Source organism: Teleopsis dalmanni, chromosome 2, assembly GCF_002237135.1.
Source record: "Teleopsis dalmanni isolate 2A chromosome 2, ASM223713v2, whole genome shotgun sequence".
NCBI classification, from domain to species: domain Eukaryota; kingdom Metazoa; phylum Arthropoda; class Insecta; order Diptera; family Diopsidae; genus Teleopsis; species Teleopsis dalmanni.
This window is the reverse complement of record NC_051847.1, coordinates 17277161-17292303: the sequence shown is the minus strand read 5'-3', so window position 1 is coordinate 17292303 and position 15143 is coordinate 17277161. Positions and strand designations below refer to the sequence as shown.

The following is a 15143-nucleotide window of genomic DNA, read 5'->3' as shown; positions in this document are numbered from 1 at the left end:
AGTTGTTAGCAACTCCTGAGAACCGAAAGTGGTTTGCGATGTAAATGAAGACATTGGTGAATATAATTGAGAAACAAATGTAGATGTTGTCATTGCCGAAATCATTGATGACGTTGTAATATTTAGAGGTCGTTTAGTTTCTTCAACTTCAGTTAACGCTGTTGTAATAAGGGCTTCAGAAAATTCCGTTGACGACTTAATTAATGTTTCTGGTAACGCCGTTATATTTGAAACTGAAGATCCAAAAGAGGTTTTTAATATATACGAAATTATTGGCGAATATATCAATGTATCCGTAGATAATATAGTCTTTGTCGAAAATATCGCTGACAATGTTTTATTAACAGAAGTCTCAGTTTCTTCAACTTGAGTTGACGTCATTAAACTTATTGATTTAGAAATAGATTCAGTCGAAGACTTTGATATGGGTTCTGTTGTAACAGTTGATAATGAAACCAGAGAACCGAAAGTGGTTTCCGATGTAAGTGAAGACATTGGTGAATATAATTGAGAAACAAATGTAGATGGTCTCACTGCCAAAATCATTGATGACGATGTGATATTTAGAGGAAGTTCAGTTTCTTCACCTTCAGTTAACGCGGTTGAAATAAAAGGTTCTGAAATAAATTCCGTTGAGTACTCCATTGATGTTTCTGGTAACCCCGTTATATTTGCAACTAAGGACCCAAACGATGTTCCATATGTATATGAAAATATTGGCGAATATAATGAAGTATCAATAGGTGATATAGTCTTCGTCGAAAATATCGCTGACAATGTTTCATTAACAGAAGTCTCAGTTTCTTCAACTTGAGTTGACGTCATTAAACTTATTGATCTAGAGGTAAATTCAGTCGAAGACTCCAATACGGATTCTGTTGTACCAGTTGTTAGTGAAACTTGAGAACTGAAAGTGGTTTCTGATGTGAATGAAACCGTTGGTGAATATAATAGAGAAACAAATGTACACGTTGTCAATGCCGATCTCATTGATGACGATGTTATATTTAGAGGACGCTTACTTTCTTCACCTTTACTTAACGCTTGTGAAATGAAAGGTTCTGAAATAAATTCCGTTGAGTACTCCATTGATGTTTCTGGTAACCCCGTTATATTTGAAACTGAAGACCCAAGCGATGTTCCGGATGTATATGAAATTATTGGCGAATATAATGAAGTATTAGTAGGTGATATAGTCCTCGTCGAAATTATCGCTGACAATGTTTTATTAACAGAATGCTCAGTTTCTTCAATTTGAGTTGACGTCATTAAACTTATTGATTTAGAAATAGATTCAGTCGAAGACTTTGATATGGGTTCTGTTGTAACAGTTGCTAATGAATCCAGAGAACCGAAAGTGGTTTCCGATGTAAGTGAAGACATTGGTGAATAAAATTGAGAAACAAATGTAGATGGTGTCGCTGCCAAAATCATTGATGACAATGTGATATTTAGAGGAAGTTCAGTTTCTTCACCTTCAGTTAACACTGTTGAAATAAAATGTTCTGAAATAAATTCCGTTGAGAACTCCATTGATGTTTCTAGTAACCTCGTTATATTTGAAACTGAAGACCCAAACGATGTTCCATATGTATATGAAAATATTGGCGAATATAATGAAGTATCAATAGGTGATAGAGTCGTCGTCGGAAATATCGCTGACAATGTTTCATTAACAGAAGTCTCAGTTTCTTCAACTCGAGTTGACGTCATTAAACTTATTGATTTAGAAATAAATTCAGTAGAAGACTCCAATGTAGATTCTGTTGTAACAGTTGTTAGTGAATCTTGAGAACCGAAAGTGGTTTCTGATGTAAATGAAAACATTGGTGAATATAATAAAGAAACAAATGTAGACGTTGCCAATGATGGCGATGTGATATTTAGAGGACGTCCAGTTTCTTCACCTTCAATTAACGCTGTTGAAATAAAAGGTTCTGAAATAAATTCCGATGAGTACTTCATTGATGTTTCTGGTAACCTCATTATATTTGCAACTGAAGACCCAAGCAATGTTCCAGATGTATATGAAATTATTGGCGAATATAATAAAAAATTAGTAGGTGATATAGTCCTCTTCGAGATTATCGCTGACAATGTTATATTAACAGAAGTCTCAGTTTCTTCATCTTGAGATGATGTCATTAAACTTATTGATCTAGAGGTATGTTCAGTCGACGATCCCAATATGGATACTGTTGTAACCGAACTCAGTGAAATCTGAGACCCGAATGTGCTTTGCGATGTAAGTGAAGACATTGGGGAATATAATTGAGAAACAAATGTAGATGTTGTCAATGCCGAAACCATTGGTGACGACGTAACGTTTAAGGGTCGTAAAGTTTCTTCAACTTTAATTACCGCCGTTGAAGTAAGGGGTTCAAAAACAAATTTCATAGACGACTCCATTGATGTTTCTGCTAAGAATGTTTTATTTGAAATTGAAGTTTCGAAAGTACTCTTCGATGTGTGTGAAAATTTTGGCGAATATAATGAAATATCTGATGGTGGTATTGTCTCCGCCGTAGTTATTGCTGATAAGGTTTTATTAAGAATTGGCTTGATTTTTTTAACTTGTGTTGACTTTATTAAGTGAAGTGACTTAGAGATATATTCAATCGACAACCCTTTTAATGTTTCTGTTGTAACTGTCGTTAATATTATTGAAGCCGTCGTTTGGGATGTTGGGGTTTCTATATTTGTAGCGTATGTGCTTATGAATACCAATTCGTATAGTGTTGTGTTGAAAGTGGGTCTTTTTGTTTTCTTACGCTTTTTTTGTTTTACAATAGTTTTGTTACTTTTACTAAAATTTTCTTTCATATCGTTATTTATCAGAGTTCGTTGATTATTTTTTGTGTATAGTTCTGTATGGGAAGTGCTGCTCTTGGGTCTTTTTGTTTTCTTACGCTTTTTTTGTTTTACAATAGTTTTGTTACTTTTACTAAAATTTTCTCTCATATCGTTATTTATCGAAGTTCGTTGATTAACTTTTGTGTATAGTTCTGTATGGGAAGTGCTGCTCTTGGGTCTTTTTGTTTTCCTACGCTTTTTTTGTTTTACAATAGTTTTGTTACCGTTATTAAAATTTTCTCCCATATCGTTATTATTTATTGGAGTTCGTTGTTTATCTTTTGTGTGTAGTTCTGTATTGGAAGTGCTGCTCGTTGTTCTCCTACGCATTCGATGTCTTTTGTCTTGTACAATAGTGGGTTTACTGTGATTAAAACTTTCAGTCACATCACTGGTAGTTGTCCGTTTATTAGTTTGTTGATTATCTTGTGAGTCCCAATAAAGAGATGAAATTCCCCAATTTTCAATAAGTACATTCAATGCACTAAATGGTTCACGTAACTTATAAGGGATAATTAATTCTAGTTTTTCAATATAAGATATGTAAGAGTCAAATAATCCATTTGTTAAAGAAACGTTTATACTTAAGTTGCAGAGAGATATTAGTAAAATATATATATGTATTGAATAATTTTTCATAGTTGTACTTAAAACAATTTGAGAGTCCTTTAAATAAAACAAGTTAATTCTTTCGCCTGAATGCAGGTATAAAATAACAGTAAAAAATGTCATTAAACAGTTTGAAGTTTTAATATATCAGAAACAAAATTTTAATTTATTTAAATTTAAATAAACTCTACGAAAACTTTGTTATACAGGAAAACTTTGTATTGCACGGACATGGATAAAGCCGAAATAAAAAGACAACATAAGTATACGAAATTTGAAAATAATTCTACAGTTTACGACAAAACTAATTTCGATAATATTAAAACCGAAAAAAAAATGCATATTCAAATTCAAATATAAGAAATGAGGTACATCTTCTACAATTTTCGGCAAAAGCTAATCTATCTATCAATATCTCTAACACTATTTTGAACAGAAATAACTGCGTTTTTAACAATATTAAAAATATAGGCTTTGATGAATCGAAATTTACTTAAAAATAGGTGTAGACTAGAAAAAAATTATCCAAGTACATTGACAAGGATGCAAACAATCTTAAACTTTTTTTTTTGTTATTATTGCACCCAATTATAATATATATATGTATAAATTTATATGAAGGCACCTCAACTCTATGACCCCCTTTTTGCTACGACAGTTTAAAATGCAACAAATTGTAATGTAATAGTTAGTTTAAGTATTATATTTAAAAGATTAATGTGATTATATACATAATTATATATAATTAAATTAAATTAAATTAAAATGTATTATACAATTATGTAATTGTTAATGTAAGATATTATTAATGATATGGAAAAAAATCTAAATATTACGGGTATTCCTTTCAGTAATTTTTTAAAATATATTGAGTTCGAATGCAAGAAAAGTAAAAGTATAAGTTAAATAAACCTTACTCAGTTATATACTATTAGGTTTACCATGAAGTAAGACTAGGGAAATAGGTAACCTGCCCTGCACCTACCAACTTACGCCTATCCACAGAGTGTGTCCATATTTTCGTTTAATCTAAGCATCTTTACGAATATATGCATTTTGATGCATAAATGCTACTATATAGCGTCCACATTTTCATCTTATTCATTTGTTATGACAATATTATTGCCCGAAAATGTTTTCAATCATAATATATAAACTAATCTTAAATTTTTTATTTTAACATTTATAGTATAAAAAATTTTTCATCAAAACAACTTAAAATGTTGTCAAAATGATTTATAATTAAAACGAGAAAATAAACAAATAGTTTAATAAAAACATAAAAAATACTTTATTGCATATTTTACCAAATTAAAGAAATAAACCAATCGAGTGGTCAACGTACCTGAAAAAAAAAATAAATTCATATTAATATATCTATTATATTCTGTTATATAAATAATAAACTTTACTTTGTTATTTATAGTTATTTATTATTATATATTTTGTATATAGGATTTTGTATATATAATATATATATATAAGATATATATAATATATATATATATATTTGGTATATTTGTTTGGCAAATTATTATGCATAATTATAATTATAATTATATAATAATTATAATTATTATGCATAAATTATTAGTTCATGTATGATTTAATTAAAAAAATTTCATGAATTTTCAAAGTTATTTAATTTATATTTGCGAAATAACCCTGTACTGATGTTTGCCTACTGTTGCCATTCCATTTATGCGTCATGACATGGCCTTCTTTAACTGCCAATTGCTAACTCCTTTGCATATTGGTTAATCCTGGCTCTTAGTCCCTGTTTTTGGTAAAACAAACATTTTAATTTGTTTGTTTTTAAAGTTGTTAATATATTTGAATGGCTAAACAATCCTTAATATTCTCTCAACTCTTCATTTTCTTGTGTTTCTTGTGTAGTTCCGAAGATTTTTAAAAAAATTTTTTTCAAATACCTACTATTTCCTTTTATTTGTTTTGATCAAGACTTAAGTTACCGATAAGTTCATAGAGTTTTTAAGGTATATTTATAAAACAAGGTTGTAAAAATTTCTTTTACTATAAATATTCTATGTAAATATGTCAACATTTTTAACAAACCCAAATAAACTTTGGAGCGTAGCATCAAAGATTCACGACATTCTGATTATTTATTCATATGGTATAGTGGCTTTGGTGACCGCAGTTTTGAAATTTTGAAACAAAAGGGGTGCTCTTCGAAATTGATTAATGCCTTATAAACCTTATATATGTATAAGTTTATCTACTTCGAAAATGAAGTATCAAAATTTGTATGAAAAAAGTTTACACAAACTTGATCAATTTACACGAAAATTTGACCGAATAAATTTATATCGTATAAATTTATTTGTTGTTAATACAGAATTGCATACCAACACACGCAAATAATTTAGGTATTTTATTTTAAAATTTATTGATAACGACACAGCTGATCAAAAAAGTTTGCATAAATATTTAAAATTGCATCGATATTGAAAAAAAAAAATTGCGCTGCTGAACATTGTATTTTGTGCTGTCATAATTATTGCTAATATAAATAGTGCTATTATAAAGTAGATTGATAAATTTACACAAATATTTCACTAAATGCGTGGATATAACCGTGTAGGTAAACGCATAAAATTATGCATTTATGCATCCCTTATAACTAAAAAAAGTTATATTTATTTTTTTAAGGGAAAAAATAGTAATACTTCATCAGCAAGATGAGGCTAAATAGCGGTTTGATAAGTGTTATGGTAACTCTGCACCGGAGATATCAACTATTACTGACTGGTATGCTGAATTCAACGAGGTCGTTTAAAATATGAATCATTCCGCAAAGTAATTTTTAAAGATGATAAACTAAAGTTGCGTGAATACCAACTGATTTAAAGATATCAGAAAGTAGTCGTCTGTAAACAATTGTACACGAAATTTTGAGACAACATGTTACAAGTCGATAAAAATTATGGTTAAATATTTTCCAGGGAAATCAATTTGCCTCAAAGGAAGACATGATTGCCTATTTGGAGAATGAAAACAAATTGTTTTACAAAAAATATGGAAAGGTAACAGTAGCGATGGAATAAATATATCTCACTTAAAAGAAGATACGTTCATCAACAAAATAAAACTTCTTAAAAACAATTATAAATTGTTATATAAATTTATTTAATAAATGAAGTGTGTTATTTTATAGAAAATAATATTAAAAGTAATATATCATTTTCTAACGAACTTAATTTTTGGTAAAGTCACCCATGAATACATATAATAAAACTATAATAACAAATGCTACAATGATTTTCTTTACCTCTTATAGTGTCATAAATATTTACCTATGTTTTTACATCAGCATATAACATAACTGCTAATACCGGAACAATAACAATAGCAATAAAAATAAAGTAAATAAGTGATTAATATATGAAAGCAATGTGAGTAGTTATTCAATAAATATTATTTATAATATAAATACGAGGGCGGTTTGATAAGTCAGTGACTTTTTGAATTTCCCGCGCAGTTACTCCAAATGGAAAAAATTTCGTGTAGTGATTAAGCATTATTGGCCAAAATCCACGAACTGCTACCCCATCTAGCATACTCTCCAGATTTAGCCCCCTGCGACTATTTTCTATTTCGAAACCTATAGAAATGGCTGGGCGGTAAGATATTTGAGTCGAATGAAGAAATCATTACCGAAACAAATGCGTATTTTAAGAGCTTTGAGAAAACCTATTATTTGGAGTGAATAAGAAAATTAGAAAAACGCTGGACTAAATGTTTCGAGCTAAAAGGTGATTATGCAGAAAAATAAAATGTTTATTTGCCGAAAAAAATTTGTTTTATTCAAAAAGTCACTGACTTATCAAACCGCCCTCGTATAAATAAATATATATAAGAATTAATAAAAAAATTTATGATAAAGTTTTGATTTTTATTTTAATTTCTGATATAGTACTGTATTAGAAAAAACTAAATAATTGCGTTATGTTTTCATATTTTTTTCATATTGTAGAAGCTAATTTGCAATAATTTAAAAATATATCACAACAAAATGTAATGGCAATAGAAATATCACTGCCATGATGCAGCTACTTCTGTGGTTCATTGTCATCTTCGCTTGGTTAACTCCTCAGTGGGAGTGCAAGTGCCATTGAACTTTTTAATATTATATTTTAATTTCATCTCTACAGTTGAATTTCAAATTTTTTACACTTCAGTTTTTAGATTTCAAATTTTCAGCACACAAAAATTTTAAAGTGAAAAAAAAATTTTAAATCTTAGTTATCTTTTAGTTACTTTATCTGCATATTTGTTTAAATATGATATTATTTGTGTTATTATGGTTTTTTAACCTTGACCAAATGTGAAGTTATTTTGTGTAGGTCTGAGAAAATTTTTAAACATTGTTATTTATATAAAATTTTTTTCAACTGTACTTAAGGAAATGCAAATAGAAGAAAAACAACCCGAGGTAAATAGTATAATAAAAATAATAATGCTAAAGTATATAGCATTTATAAAATAAATATTGGGTTACTTTTTTTGTCTGTTCCAAAAAAATCAAAGTATTTAATAATCAACATATTGTTTGCTATATGTTTTATGAACGTAGATTTTTCTTTTCTCTGATTTGCGATTTTAATTACGCGAAAAACTTTTTAATTTAACTGACAAAATGACTTATAACATAAACTATTTAAATGTATATAATAATAACTACTAAACCCAATAGTAGTTATGTGATTTTTAAATTTTGTTACTATCATGTTCGTAGTTAAGTGTTCTGGCATACGCCATAAATTTTAAAATGGTCCTTTTTAGTATAGATCTTTCAAAAACTCAAATTTTATTTTTTTCACAATTTTGGTTACAGTGATTTTTCGATCTGGATTTATAAAACAATAATATAATCCATCATATCAAACTACAATATTCGTTCAATAAGAATCTAGGATGTTAGAATACTAAGAATCTGACCGTAATCTAATACATGTATATATGACGCTTCTCTTAAAAAAATACCATCGGCAATAGAAAAATTCAATATAGAATCTTGTAATCACCCATCAAGCCTATAGTTATGCAACAATGCACTAAAGGTCGTTTTACGATTTTAAGAGATAGTAAAAGTATTTGTTGCAAAAAAATGCGTTATTTATAACAGAAGAAGAGTGATATACCAAATATTTATAAAGTAAAAAAAAAATTGAGTAATGTAACAGTCTCTGATATAAAAAAGCAAATTTAAACAGTTTCATTGGCAGAAATGAAAACTTTAGAATATATTCTGAAACCAAAAAAAAAATAACGAACTTAAATAAATTCAACAGACTAGTTGTAAATATATACCAACTCAAGTAAGCAGATAAAATAAATTTGCATCTAGTCTGACTGAGATAAAATTTGATTTACAAATTAACATATGTTGCTTTCTTTAGTCGTATTCACAATTTTTGAATCTAAATAAAGATGAAGAAGAATTTATAGTATTTTGCTTTAAATATTATTTATTTTTATGGCCGAAACTTATATTTTAAATACAGAACTGGCTAATTCGATAACTATTGAAGAGTGTTGAAATATCTGAAAATAATTAAAAGAAACAATACTTAAAATAATAATGAAGTTGTATTTTAATCAAATGACCAATCAGTCGTTTTTACCGGTCACGTGCACTGTTTTTAATTTATCAATTTGATGTACAACATGATCTTTTTGTAATTATCATAGAAAATTTACTAACCATTATGTACATTGCAAAAAGCTATATCATTTGAATTTTATGTGCAATTTTATGAATAAAATATTTTTCAAATATACTTCACCAATAACATAAAATGAAAACTTTTAGGTAATTACAAGTTCTTTGTTAATTTTGTGATCTTACCATAAGATCTTAACTACAGGTATTTCTAAATTATTATGTCAATAGTCAATAAAAAAAGTAATTATTTTTCACACATAATCAATAACTAAATATATTTGTTTATTGTTATAACTGCATTTATAGTAAAATAAGTTGAAAATACGTTAATCCATTCCTGTTCATAACATGGACGTGTGATTAGGTATGTCATGTCAAGCACACAAGTCATTAAAATGTTCACACAGCAGTGGTAATAATGCCCCATGACAAGCAGTTAGTTTAAATACTATTTACAGCTTTCACTTCAACAGTGACTATATATTTTCTTATGTGTTTATGTATTAAGCATATTACAACATCGCAAATTTCATGAATGTGCATAAATGAAATTTTGCTTTTATTTCCCGATCCATTGATATATAAACAATATACACATATGTAAACAATACATGTTTTTGTCACTACCAACCGCATTAATCTGTATTGCAATAGTTAAATTGTCTCTAAAGTATTTGCTGTAGTATGATAACACAACTTACATTTTCTATCAATAAAAATACTAACTTTACTTCTCAATCACTTCAACATTCAGTATTTGTCAATTAAGTAAATTAATGCATATTTTTTGATTAAATTGTTGCTATTAGATTACAATAGAATTCATTTAGTATTTATTCTTTTAATGTTCTCATATTAATTAAATTTAATATTTTTCATTTCCATATTTAGATATTATTTTAATATTTTGAAGGCTAAGTGTTTAATATAAACCGAGAAATAAAAAAAAATATATGCCATTAATGTTAAATGGTAACTTAAATCATAACTTAACACATATGCCAATATTAAGTCCATTCAATAATCTTTATATTATGATTACATATCCTAATACATTCATTTTCTTTAAACATTTTTTACACAGCAACATTTTATCTATTATGGACAGTTTTGCCAAGATCACCCTGTAGCAAACTTTTTATTTCTTTCTGACAAAAACAGCATTTAATTAATTTAATTATATAGTTATGTATAAGTAAATAATTATGCTTTTCTATTAAATTTTTCCTCATTATTAATGTAAGAATGACTAATTATAGAAAATTATAAAAATTTTTCTCATAGTAGCAATAGGTAAAGAAAAATTGTGACTTTTTTATATATCTAATTTTAATGTCTACCTATATATATATATATTTAATCCTTTAAGCCCTAGGAGGAACATAAGGCCACAACAAATAAGTTCCACTCGGTACGATTGTTGGCCAATAGCTTCAACTCTCCCCAGCCTTTCCGCATGTGTGACATTACCGTGTCGGTTTGTCTTCTCCAGGTGTGAGCAGGTCTGCCCCTTCTTCTGCTACCCATCGGGTTCACTCAATCGCCATTCTTGTGGTGTCACCAGTCGATCTACACAAAGTGTGGCCGATCCATTCCCATTTACGGTTTTTAATTTCGTTTCTCATAGGTGTTTGCTGAGTTAGAGACCATAGACGATCGTTTGAAATTGTATTTGGCCAAAATACTTTAATAATTTTGCGTAATGACTGCCTTCCATATAGAAGGCAAGATTTTATGTTGGAATTAAATATTCGTATTTTAGTCCGACGCGATAGCTGAGATGATCTACAGACTTTATTTAAGCGACCGAACGTTTGTTTTGCCTTCTTGATGTCTACATATATGTCTACATAAGAATCATAATATTGTATTTAATAGATTATTACGTAAATAATAATTTTATACATAATTTAAATATATATTTAATTTTAAAGATGCGTCAAAACAATGAACATTTTGCCATATTATAAGCAAAATATATAGTCACATCAATATGCATTGCAGATCTGTAAGTTTTTGAGTTTGCGTTTGTTATTGTCTTTAGATATTTTCAGCATGAATTTTATCTATTGTTTATATTTAATTCAATTAAATATTTATTTAACAATTATGTCCTTGAATACTTACACGTTTTATATAGAAAAAAATACAACTAACACATGAATGAACACTTTTGTACTCGTATATATGAGTACATTAAAAATAAATGAATATTTTAAACACCTGCACTTATTCATGCTTACTTACACAATTTTAACGTATAATTTTATATTTCTTACTATTGTAAAATTAATTTATAATAAAATAGTTTTAACTTGAGTCTACAATAGCCAGCTTGGGTGGAACAACTTTTACTTGATTACAAACTCACTTTTCAGGGGAATGAACATATTTATTTATGTGATTCTAATCTATAGTTTATAAATAGATATTCTTTTATACAATTCAAGACATAAATACTATACAAAAATAGATATATGTACTAAATTGGTGCGAAAAGTACTTAACTATAGTCAAAGTTATTTTTTTTTAGTTACATTTTTTCGTATTACGTCCCACAAAATAAGTAAATAGAATATTATAAATTGTAGATTTTAAATTTTAAGATTTTATTTTTTGTTAAACTGATTTATTACATTTGCCACACAAATAAATTATGAATTTATATGTATTTAATGACTGAGTTTATGGAAAACCATAAATGTCCATTGTTTAATTGATTTTCTCTGTTTACGCTTATGTATATTAACTGAATACTCCATTTACGAAATATATACGACTTTTCGATAGCAATTGATAAATTTTATAACAATTTACTAATTTTTTATAATACATATTTTTCAATTATTTAAAACTTCGTTGACTTTTAGAACTAAACAGATTTGAATGAAATTTTATAGCGAAATATTTATTTATTTTTGTTTTAATTTTTGAGTCGTTACTTCGAAAATGTTTAAATGCGGTTATTTTTGTTTTTTAAAATATACTAACTTTTATTTCGAAAGTTTTTTTGTGTATCTCTACACGTGTTTCGGCAAATTCGCTTTTGCCTTCATCAGGAGAATTCCTTATATTTATGCCGAATACTCATCTTTAGGGAAAAATATTTTAAAACCGCAATGAATAAGTGAATGGCGCAAGTTGTTTCCTAACTTGATTGACATTAGAATTTATGCAAACGTTGATACATTTCTTAACGCCAAAATAGATTGCTCTGGTTCATTCAACTACCACATTTGAAGCTTAATCTAATTCAGATATCTATAAGAAAATATATAATTGATATCAAAATGAATTTTGGAAACTAATGGCGTGCATATATAAAAAGGATAAATCAAAAAGTCGCGTATTCCTACTCGAAAAAAATTTCAAAATTACCTAAAACTCTCCAGCTCAGAATATGTCTATACAAGTATTTCAGAATTCAATACAAGTATGTACCTCACGTATGTGGAGTTTGAGAAGGTTTTTAATGTGTTAAATGTTATGGTTGATATGACACAGTTTTTAACAGTTAGACTACAAATTATTAATATCAACAAAACCACGTTCTTAAAAATGACTGCCAATAACACTTCGTAATACTGCAGAAGATTATATTAAAGATGTGACCAATTTATAACAGTATTTTTTCAACTTACGTGGATGTATACCCTCTAAATTGAACCATAGATTGCTGAAAGCAAGACTTTTGTAAAAACGTTAGATATGAATTTGCTTTTCTTTTTTAATATAATTGCAAAAACAAGTATGAATTTTCTATATATTAACCTCCAATTACGAAATCCAATAATAAGATATTTAATCTTAGTTAATGCAAACAGTTTTTCAACTAAATGAATGAGTTACTCTATTTTTTATTAACATTTTGTTAGCAATAAATATACAATAGGGTATGGAAAGCCATTAGTTTCACAAAATCGATAAAAATATAAAGATTGTAAATCATAAATAAAATGGTGATGTATATCCGGTTGTTTGCCTATTACTACATACAATATATGTTACTGAAAATTGTTATTTAATTCTTATCCTTTAGTATCCCAATATCAACACATTTTTCAATATTAATTTATATACACATACAAATTTACATTTTTTTTTTCATCCTTTTAAAAGACTTTATTATATACTCGTACAATGAGCTGTACATAAATTTTAGCCAGACCGTTTGATTTAAATTCGATCTTGTAAATAGCAGGTATAAGATATTTCGGCAAAGTGTCCACATTTACGAGACATTTATTAAACTCAAACTTTTTTTTCACTAGAGGTCCTTTGAATTCGCGATTTCCTAACTGGAGGGCATTAGAACAATTTCCAAATGAAGGCATTAAAATATCTCGATACATATTGTTAAGCCAACAGTACAATATGTTCTCTTTATATTTAAATGGCAGAACTACATAATTATTACTACCACTCACACTCCGGGACATCTGAATTTCGATCTTTCAAAAAGTCATTCAATTATTAATTATTTAAACATAAAATATAAATATCTTACAGTAATAGCATCATCGGGAATATCTCGTTTCACATCAATAAATCCTGATATTCCATATACGTTGCGAGATATGTGTGCAGTTTTCAGATCAATATCAATATAATCATTATTTGAAACGTTTGAGAAAACTGTACTAATAACATAATACCATTGTTGCTAGTTAAACAAAAAAATAATTAGTTTATTAAAACAAATAATTAAAGAAAATCTATGTTTCAAACCTCTTTAAAATTTATACATAAAATTGTTGTAGATATGCATGCGCATAACACAAAAGCTGTGCACAATATTCGAGAAATCATAATTCTGTTGTTTTAGACAATATTTAGTACAGAATATTTATTTCAAATGCAGATACTTGTATTTATACAATTGAGATAATATTTGAGAACATTTTATTTGCTAAACATTTAATTAACTTAAATTATATATTGGTATTTGATATTAAAATAACAATAATAACATTTAATACTTTTTGTTAATAATTGTTATAAAATTGTAACGGATAATAGATAATAAAATATTTAGTAGTTTATATAATTTACAATAGCTTTTGTTTTCCGTAGTAAGGGTACATTCGGGCACCGTGTTTAAATTCCACATATAATAAACGACTAATTTTTAAATTTTTAGGCCCCATTAAATTTATCAATCCTTTATTTCATTTTGAAACATTTTTTCTGATAAAAGATATTACATATTTAATCAACGTATGAGATTGTTTCTTATTAATTGTTTCGAATATTACACACATTTTTTTAAAAAGCCATTATAATTTGTCAACTTCCGATTATTAAATAATAGTTCCTCATATATGAGTGCCTTTTGGAGGTCAGTGCTAATGGAATTTTATATGAAAAACCGAATTCTTTTTGGAAACTTGTTTAAATTTTCAAGCGATTGCCTTGGAAAGTGACTTTCCTTCCTAGAGCAATACAATACCAAACAGATCCTTTGATCAAAACCTCAATATATATATATATATATAATGGTATATATATGCTATATATGTAATTGATATATGTATTGATTATAACATTTTCAAACTTCACCTGTAAAAACACTAAACCACTAATCCCGAACCACTGAAGATATATATATTTTGTTATATATTTTTAAAAATTTAATTTGATTATTAATGTTTTGTATAAAATACTAATATTATTATTATTATTTAATATCAGTGCATATACTACGGTATCCTGTAAACTAAGGATACCGTAGTATATAAATACTGCCGTAAACTCGCCATGTAAAAGTGTATTGAAACCATAATCATTAATAAACATTTGTATAATTATATTATTTTGAAATATATAACATTTAATCAGTGTATTTTTTAATTTAATTTTTTATATTTTCATAAATCATAAATCTGTTGATTAATTACTCATTTAACAGTAGCTCGCTAATCTTTGGTTGGTTTGATAATTCTGTTTTACAAATTTAAAAAAAAACGTAATACCAGGTATTGTATAGATTTAT

At 27.3% G+C, this 15143-nt stretch overlaps 2 protein-coding genes across 2 annotated transcripts in view; both read right to left on the bottom strand.

The window, feature by feature from the left end:
- Nucleotides 1–5156, bottom strand: part of LOC119674007 (putative GPI-anchored protein pfl2) — a 6533-nt gene extending 1377 nt beyond the window's left edge. The window contains exons 1-3 of the mRNA XM_038085129.1: nucleotides 5127–5156; nucleotides 3064–3354; nucleotides 24–2772 (exon numbers count right to left, since the gene is read on the bottom strand). Coding sequence (XP_037941057.1) covers nucleotides 24–2772; nucleotides 3064–3354; nucleotides 5127–5156 — 3070 coding nt within the window. The remainder of the gene's footprint in view (nucleotides 1–23; nucleotides 2773–3063; nucleotides 3355–5126) is intronic.
- An 8102-nt stretch (nucleotides 5157–13258) lies between these two features.
- Nucleotides 13259–13964, bottom strand: LOC119677572. The gene is made up of 3 exons (XM_038088977.1): nucleotides 13880–13964; nucleotides 13659–13814; nucleotides 13259–13602 (listed from the first exon to the last, which is right to left on the bottom strand). Exons 1-3 carry the CDS (start codon nucleotides 13958–13960, stop codon nucleotides 13264–13266), a joined length of 576 nt encoding a protein of 191 aa, XP_037944905.1. The 5' UTR covers nucleotides 13961–13964; the 3' UTR covers nucleotides 13259–13263.
- Between the last annotated feature and the right edge of the window lie 1179 nt (nucleotides 13965–15143).